Source organism: Cyprinodon variegatus, unplaced genomic scaffold (genome assembly GCF_000732505.1).
Source record: "Cyprinodon variegatus isolate N-32 unplaced genomic scaffold, C_variegatus-1.0 Scaffold45, whole genome shotgun sequence".
Classification (NCBI taxonomy): Eukaryota; Metazoa; Chordata; class Actinopteri; order Cyprinodontiformes; family Cyprinodontidae; genus Cyprinodon; species Cyprinodon variegatus.
The window spans coordinates 1,554,975-1,564,382 of NW_015150498.1; the positions used below are offsets into that span (position 1 = coordinate 1,554,975).

General features: G+C 36.6%; 1 protein-coding gene across 1 annotated transcript in view; it reads left to right on the forward strand.

Annotated features, from left to right (window-relative positions):
* The first annotated feature begins 3,075 nt into the window (after positions 1-3,075).
* LOC107081991 (aspartate aminotransferase, cytoplasmic-like) overlaps positions 3,076-9,408 on the forward strand; it is a 16,900-nt gene continuing 10,567 nt past the window's right edge. Inside the window, exons 1-4 of the mRNA XM_015370395.1 lie at positions 3,076-3,295; positions 7,817-7,998; positions 8,124-8,247; positions 8,404-8,516. Of these exons, the coding sequence (XP_015225881.1) occupies positions 3,187-3,295; positions 7,817-7,998; positions 8,124-8,247; positions 8,404-8,516 (528 nt within the window). The 5' untranslated portion in view covers positions 3,076-3,186. The remainder of the gene's footprint in view (positions 3,296-7,816; positions 7,999-8,123; positions 8,248-8,403; positions 8,517-9,408) is intronic.

The following is a 9,408-nucleotide window of genomic DNA, read 5'->3' on the forward strand; positions in this document are numbered from 1 at the left end:
ATCGAGAAGAATCACCATGAAAAGACTGTACCATCCATCCATCCATCCATCCATCCATCCATCCATCCATCCATCCATCCATCCATCCATCCATCATGCAGGGTCGTTTTACATAGGACATGTAATATGCAGAGATGGGTGGTGTATCCAACCATTGCACTCACTGCTTCATCATATTTTTCCTTAAGAGTCAAAAGTATCCACTGGAGAAGCGACTAAAGTAAGAGTAATGTTAAACAAGTAGCATGTTTTGTAAAAATCCTAAAAAAGCAAAAAAAAAATAACTCATCATAGCATCAGGTTTACAATGTTAAATGCTCCAAGACAAAATGTAAAGTTGCTGATGAAGGTTTTCAGTCATCCAGGTCATAGTCATTCCGTAAAAATTCAAAAAAATATCCACCGGACTTGGTTTTCAAGATTTGAACACGTTGCCTCTCCAGGAAGCTTTCTCAATTCAAATGTCTGGATCCGCAGTGAGTTTGAGTCTTATATGGACAAGGCCTTGCAAATGGTAACCGGTGAATGGGTCGTTTAGTTCCATCGTTAGCCTGTAATATCTGAAAATGTATCTATCTAAAATATCTATGAAAATGTAAAGTTATGTGCTAATTCTGGTACATTTAATGAATTACAATATAATAATTAAAAAAGACGAATGATATAAATGAAAGAATAAAAAAATCCAGACAGAAGAAACACTTTCCTTGATAATTTTTGTTCAACATAGCTTATGAGAAAAGCCTTTCCTGGAGGTAATGTACAGGTTAGAACAGTGTAAATACCTCCAATGACATTATAATATATGATAGGTTCACCTGATTTACAGTAAACTTGTTTAAAATAATGAAGAAAACCCTAATTTGAACATAAACATAACTGTGTGTTTTTTGTTTTTCCTGGAGCTCTTTTGCTTAAAAATGAGGATGCACAGCTTCTATCTTAGTTAAATAACATGCTGCTGTCATTCTGCACATCTCTGATGTTGCAGCTATTTTCAAATATCCATTACTGTAGAAATGTCATTTTATTATCCGGGTGCACAGTTTTATATGGTTAAAACACTTTATAGTACAGTATTTTATTGTTTATCTTTTAACTTTTCACTATTATGTTAGTCTTATACATTTTTCTAAGGTCCACATTTTTCTGACCACTTTTTCTATAATACTTTTGCACCAGAACTTCCCCATTGTAAGACAATAAAGGGATTTTCTATTCTATTCTATTTTGAAAAAGCTTGTTTTTTACTCAGTAGTAATTAAGTAATTCAAAACTTACTCCAAGTAAGAAAAAATATATTTTATGAAAAATATTACTCAGATTTTAATTTTTTTTCTTTCATATTCTGATTTTCAACTTCTAAAACCTTTTATTATACATTTACCCATGAGCAAAAGGCAGCAGAAAGAAGATCAAATCTTATTTTGTCCACCTCTAATCAAATAATTTAGTGACATTTTCAAAGCGGCATACAGCCAGAGTGAAGTAAAAAGTATTGTACAATAAAACCACTCTTTAAAGTAAGTTACTCTAGTAAATTTAACCTAATTCATATGTAAGAGGTGTTTTTATTAAAATCCTAACAGCAATTTTCCAATAGGCAGAAAAAATAGCATCACATTTTTTTTACCCTAAAGTACATTTCAAATACTACAAGTTTAGAAGTAAAACCACTTAGGTATGAAACATGTCAAAAAAACTCACCGAGGATGAAGAAAGCACATCCAGCCAGTCACAGTCAGAGAAACAGGACCACACTGGAAAACAGGCCGATCTCCAACATCTAGAAACAAAGGTGTTGATGGCAGCAGCACAGCTGATATTTCTCTCCAGGATGGAGTGACAGCCAAACAGGAACAGACGAGGCAAATCTACTGTGACAAAAAGCAGAGAGAGCAGAACGTTAGAACTAACAGATTCTGCAGAGTGGGAGAATAGAAATACAATGAAGCACAATGATGAAATAGGGGTCCCTATGTCCTCCAGAAGTCTAAACCTATAGCAGCATAACTATAGAGATAGCTCAAGATTATTGCTAATCATGGTTTTTATTTCACATGTTTATTTTTTGGAATTCCATAACATTCAGGCTACCTTTATGCAATTCAAGCACTAAAATACGCTATATTAAACTAATGAATATGGATAATTTAAGGTTTATTTAATAGATTTGTGTTAAACAAAAAAGGTAAATGGGAATTTGTTATATAATAAATAAAAAAACTGGCTGAATTATTTCTGTGAGTGAATCTGGAACCGGTGGCTTATAATTCAGCCTCTCCAGATGCCTTTTCATCTGACTTCCAGAGAAAGACAGGTGGAAACAAAAACATCTGATTTGGTTGAGAAATTAACTCTACAAGTAACTCTGTAGACGTTTCCTAGTCACAGAAAGCTACCCCTTGCACTCCTGCCTACAGCTGTCAACGCCTACAATAACTTGTTGGAAAAAGAAAAAAGAAAAAAAACAGTATAAACAATGAGTCACAGCAACATTTATTTTTCCATTGGGGATCAATAATGTTGTTTTTATTTGACTTGAATGAAAGAGTTTTTCCCTGTGTTTTATTTTATTTTATTTGGCTTCTCTTGCCTCTCCATTCCAGGCGTTGGTTCTTTAAGAAGTTCTTCTTCTTAAAAGGGAGGGGGCCATTTCTACATGCCTGGCAAGGAGAAGGGATTGCAGCAAGGTCAACCACTCCACCCACTCTCCTGTTCCTCCAAAGAAAAATAACTCTTTACCAGCTGCTTACATTTAATTAATTCTGTTTTGAAATATTTCAACCTTTCTCTGAATGTTGCATTGATTTAATTATGCATTTCTGAACGCTACCTCTTTTTTTCATGTAAATTGCTTTACAATATCTTCTCATTTTTAAAAACTTCAAATTAACCAATTCATTTATCTGTTCAAAAGTAAGTTGGACTAAATTAAACTGATTTCTTAGTGAATCTAGTATCAATAAAACTCCATGCTTTACTTTGGAGAAGCGTTCTTCGCTCTGATTGGCTGCTTTGGGGGCTGACGTCTAGAACGCGCCTTTCTATTGGTAGTTGGATTGACGCTGATTACGCTCATGTCCTGAAACAGAGGACTGAAGGTGAACCCGCTCTGTCTCTGTCATTGGCTTTTATCCGCTCTCTCCTCGTCGCACACCGGGATTATTCCTTTCGGCCTGAGCCATGTCCCTGTTCAGCGATGTCCCGCAGGCCCCGCCTGTAGCCGTCTTTAAACTGACCGCTGACTTTAGAGAGGACAGTCACCCTCAGAAGGTGAACTTGGGAGTTGGAGGTAAGAGCAGGCAGCTGTCAGCTGAGGCTAAAGCTAAGCTAAGCTAAAGCTAGCATAACTTGTCATGGCTGTGTGCTGTTTGTGAATGAGCTGAGGAGAAACTTCAGACAGCCGCTTTTTCTCTGAGCTCGTGCGGTAATGATGTCACCATGCTAGCATGCTGGAGCTTCTCTCCTCGCTTTGACCTTCTTTAGCACCTTCTGCACTTTCATAGCAAGCTAGCTGCTCTCCAGCTTTCAGCTTTCAGCACCACCTTTAGGTTTTTTTTAATAATATAAATTTAGATTTTAAAGTATTATTGTAAAAACATTCTCTTTAGCAAATCTTAGCCTCGTCTCGTGACTGCTTCGTTACCAAACTAACCTCCAGTCAGTCAGAAGTTTAATGAACTCCTAGAACATTTCTCAGGAGTTCTTTCTTCTGCTTGCTCAATAGAAATTAATTAAAAATGTTAACATATCACAACATTAAAAATTAATAGAAAAATATTTTTTAATTACAATTATTCTGATTTGATCGCAGGGATATGTGACACAATATATAAACAAATTTTAAAAATATAAATGAAAATTCCAATGAAATTTATTAATATACTTTAAAATATGTAAATGTAAGCATCAGTGTCCTAATATAACTTTTTCCAATACAATACCAATATTTAACCTTGGAGTATTGAACTCAGCTAAAACTTTGTTTATAAAACACATTTCAATCTGAAAAACTCACACAAAGAGAAAAGACAATTAGAAAAAACAACATATATATATATATATATATATATATATACAAATTCAAAAACTTATATTAAAAAAAAAAACAAATAAACATAGCACTGAGTTTTAATAGATATATAGAAAGATTTAATAGATATGGATGAACAGGAGCAAAGAATAGGACCACCCTAGATATAACTTTTATTTATGAAATGCATTATTCAGACATGACGGAAAACATTAAATATTAAAAACAACTGCCATTAAATAATTTAATGTCTCATTCAATAACTACAAGTACATTTAAACAGTATATGTATATCTTTTTAAAATGAATGTTGTTACTTCATATTCATAGAAGTATTTCTATGTAACTTGGGGGGTGGTCTACAGTCTTTTTATTTTATTTTATTTTTTTTATTATTATTGGCCTGTGAGTTTCTCACAGTTTGATTCAGTAAAAAAATAAAGATTTTTTTTGTTTCTTATAATATGACTCTAAGGTGGCTGTTATATTAAAATAGTAATAAACAAAATAATAATGTCATCTTTAATATTTTTGTGTTATTAGGATTGTGATGCATATTTATGGTGTTAATCGCCATCTAAATCATAATTTTTCTGAGTGACAATCAGTGCTAATATCATAAAGGCTGGTATCAGTTTGATGCAATCTAATCTGCCCATCTAACACGATTATTTACATTCATTTAAATATAACAAAAAAAATGCTATATTCAACAAGCATCAGGCATTTAATCTAAATAAAATATTATAATAAAATGCTTAAAAAAACTAAGCTGTTTACTGTAATTTCATGTTTTGTGAACCTCTAGTTAGCGTTACCTGAATTACATGACTGTGCTAATAACTTATCATATTAAAAGTCAACAGCAAATTAATAAAGTCATTGTAGTTAATGACGTCTGTAAGGGCAGTAGAACATAAATATTTATAATTGATCTTTTATATATTAATAGATATTTAGAGATTTAAATGAGAATCAATTTAGAATTTAGTTGTTTTTTTTCTAACACAATACTAGCTAAGGATTTGTCCCAATAGACCAGCTTTGTCTTTTTTCTAAGTAGTGTTTCTAAGTGTAAGTGTAATATACATAGTATGAATTATGACTTTAACTGAAATCTAAAGCTACTTTCACACTGCTTTTAATGAGACCCAAATCCCTTCTGTTTTTATGTTATTTCCCAATATTGGCTTATATTCCTGTTTTTCATGGCAGTCAGAGCGGCGGCCATTTTCGATCTTTTCACCTCCAAAAAAAGGAGATTTTTTTTTTTCTACTTCCATTTGTTGTACTAAATCAGATGCATATCCAATAGCAGGCTGGTAGGGCACAGCAGGGCTGGCTTAAAACTAATCCCAGATTTTTTTCCTACCAAATCCAATTTATCCATTTTCTTTTTTTCCCCCAGCTTTTATGTTTTATAATGAAAATAACACACATAACATTGCTTTCAAAAACTATTATTTGAGTCGTCCCATTAAGGAGATGACCTTAATTTAAAGGGTACCGACATTCAAGCTGTGAAATGCTTGTTAAACAATGTTTCACAACAAACATGTTAAATGTCAGCAGACGTTAGTATCACAATGAGCTAGTTTATAAGTTATACAGACACATTTAAGAACAATAAGTGATCAAGTGATGTCACCCTGGGCTTTGGTTGCCCAAGAAGTGCATTAGTAGATGGAAAACAAAATCTGGATTTTTCAAAAATTCAATCATCATAAACAGAAAATTCACTTAATTGATTTTAATGAATAAACACCCAGTCTGCAGTCTGGACGCTGATGTTGCATTTTGTCCGATTTTAATATTGTCATCTGGGCTCTAAATACTCAGTCATACAGGCTGCTTTCCAGCACAGCAGTCACTGCTCATCAAAAACACAGTTCTGCTCTCTGTTTTGTCATCTTACTGTCAACTAGGGTTTGGAATTGATACGATTCCGATTCCCTTATCGATTCTGTGAAACGATTCGATTCCTTATCGGTAGGGTTGGGAATTGAAAAGATTTTCACGATTCCGATTCCCTTTTCGATTCCAATTTGGGGGGAAAAGGAGAACAAACTTTGATTATCAGCATCAACTTTGTTTACTTAACTATTGCACAATCTTACAAACTCAACAAGATCAAGATGTCCACAGGAAATGTGAAACTGGAGTAACATCTGTGTTTAAATGAAAAATGAATACAAGAACAAACTTAATAACCAACAATGTCTAATAACAAATGATGGGATAATAACCTATTTTAAATAACAAAAAATACTAATTATAAAACAGTAGTAGGGAAAATTAACAATTCTTTTGCCGAAAGATGAGCATATCTGCTTTTTCTGGAAGGATACGGGATCTTTCAGGGCTTATGGTGTCTCCAGCCATGGAGAACACCCTCTCAGATGGGGTGGAGGAAGCCTGCACACAGAGGTAGTTTTCAGCCAGTCCAGATAGCAAGGGCAGCGTATCTTGCTTGTTCCACCACCACAGTGTGGCGCTATCCCTGCAGGGGATGGAGGGCAAGCTTTTATAGAGCTGGATTTCCTGGTCTACCCTCTGGGCTAAGGAAAGACGGGGCTTTGATTCACAAAGTGACCGCAGCTCGTTGTCTTCCTCCTCGAATAGTTCTTCCAACTTGCGTAACTTGCATAAAAAACGTAACTTACGTAAAAAACGTGACGTAAGTCGTGCTCCCCAGAGCCGGCGCTCTAGGCTCTGGTGCTGCGGGAATCGAAAAAAGAATCGTTCAGCGAGCTGCCAAACGATGCCATGGAATCGGAAAATACAGAACCGGTTCTGAACAGGAACCGGTTTTTGATTCCCAACCCTACTTATCGGTTCTCTTATCGATTCTGTTAACGATGAACTTGGTAAGTGCACGGTGACATTGGTCTACCTTCGCCTGGGACATTCTATTTCTGCCTGCCGCGGCGGAAACAGAAGGCAGTGAACGGCAGCTGCCAGCCTCTCAGCCAGGCTACCCGTCTCGTCACAGTCGTCTAAATCTAATGGAGAAAGCTCTGTTTAATGTAAAAGCATTACTGAACAATTTCAGGAAATAAACACATCTCTCCCCGATTTAAATAAACGAGTGTCACCTTTCTCTCACTCCCTGAACTGCGGAGCAACTTCGTAGCATGTTTAATAACCCCAAAGAGAGGTAGGAAATTGGTTTATTTCCAGAAATGATGCATATGATTTAATGGGAACCACATTAAGCTAAGACAGCGATATAAAACTAGCTACTAACCACCAGAGTTGCCTTCCATGCCGGTCGTAACTTGAGCTTCTGTCCAGAAGCATCAAAAACACAGCATTCGTTAAAATGTATGCCATGTTGTGTGCGCAGGTGTTTCTGAATGTTGGATGTATTTCCTCCTGCGGATGTTATTGCCACTTTGCAATGATTGCAAAGCGTCTTGTTGCCATCTTCCTCTTCCTTATAATGAAGCCAAACTTTCAATCAGTTTGAGCCTTTTTGTTTAGCTTTTCTAGACCTATGGCTGGTCACATCGTAACCGCTTACTGAATGCCGTGTGCGTAACTTGCGCAAAAAACGTGACGTAAGTCGTGCTGTCCAGCGCTAGGCTCTGGTGCTGCCTGGAACCGTTAAGAGAATCATTAAGCGAATGCAAAACGGTGCCATGGAATTGGAACCGGTTTTCGATTCCCATCCCTACTGTCAACATATGCTGACAGCTGTTATTACATCCACACAAAGTGGGCGGCTGTGTGTCATCTATCCTGGCGTTGGGGCTGTTAAATACACTTTGTCCTCTCCAGCTTACCGTACTGATGACTGCCAGCCATGGGTGCTGCCTGTAGTGAAGAAGGTGGAGCGGCTTCTTGTGGAGGACGATAGCCTGAACCACGAGTACCTGCCCATCCTCGGACTGCCCGAGTTCCGCTCGGCTGCATCAAAGGTTGCCCTGGGAGACGACAGCGCTGCCATCAAGGAGAACAGGGTGAGATCCAAACACTGACAAACCTACATGTTACCATCACTGCTTAATGAGTACATCCAAGTTTGCTATGTTTATTATATGAGGTGAGCATAAAGACTCTTGTCCTGGTGTCTGTCCACCTCCAGGTGGGAGCGGTCCAGGCTTTGGGAGGAACTGGAGCGTTGAGGATCGGGGCAGATTTCTTGCGACGGTGGTACAACGGCGTCAATAACACAGCCACGCCTGTTTATGTATCAGCGCCCACCTGGGGTCAGTTGTTTTCTCATCTTTCCCTTAATGTCTCCTTTTTTCCCCCCCTTTCTCTTAATGTTGCAAAGAAAGCTGTTGTGATTTATTTTTTTAAGATGAAGTCAGTGCTTTCAGTGAGCGTTTAAACTTTTCCTCTATGTTCCTGCCTGAATCCAGAGAACCACAATGGAGTGTTTGCTGATGCTGGATTTAAAGACATCCGTCCGTACCACTACTGGGATGCTGCTAAAAGAGGCCTGGATTTAACTGGGCTCCTAGATGACCTAGAGGTGAGGAGGGTCTGAGGTTTGATGATTGTTAAAGCTTTCTTATCTTAAAAGAGGGTTTGCATTTGAATTTGAAGCCAGGTTGTTTAAGCCCCTATAACCTAATATCACTATTTAAGCTCTATTTCCACTAGTTAAATGACAGACCATAATAAAGATGGCTATTTTCTCAGCTACCTGTTACTATGCAATATAACCAATAACTTTGGGTTTTTTTATCTCAGGTTTTCTTTAAAGGTAATGCATCAAAAATGGTTAATTCCACATTTTTTGTTCCAAGTTGTCTTTTGAAATTATCCAAAATTTGAACGATTCATGGAGAATTGAAAGGTTGTAAGCAGTTCTGATTGATTCTTGATTCTCGTGTTATCGGCATAAAAACTGGATGTGTTGTTTCTTAATATTTTCTCGACATTTCAACTGATGGATTAATGTAAACGGGAACGAATTAAAGGAGAAATTTAATCCCCAAAATATGTTTAAGTTTCGATAAAGTGGTCAGTTGGATCAAAGGAGGCAGTACGGTCCAGAAGGATCACAACCAGGGTTCCCGCGGGTCCTTAAAAAGTCTTAAAAGGCATTGAATTCTTCAAAATAAAACTAAGGCCTTAATTGGTATTAAAATGTCTTAAATTAGTCTTTCGTAGGTCTTAATTTTTAAAACATCATAAATAGGATTATTTTTATTATGAGAAAACGTTAAAATTGACAATTTTCTTTTTTTCTTTTTATAAATAACGGCTCGCCATTATTGGTTCCGTCCCGATAGCGGAACCAATAAAAGCGTTGTTGAGGCCGGGACATTTGGGAGATGCGCCATTAACTTTTTGTCTGGAAAATATGAGCAAGTGTAAATGTAATGAAAATTGTCTCCAGCCAAGAGTTTTCTCCATGG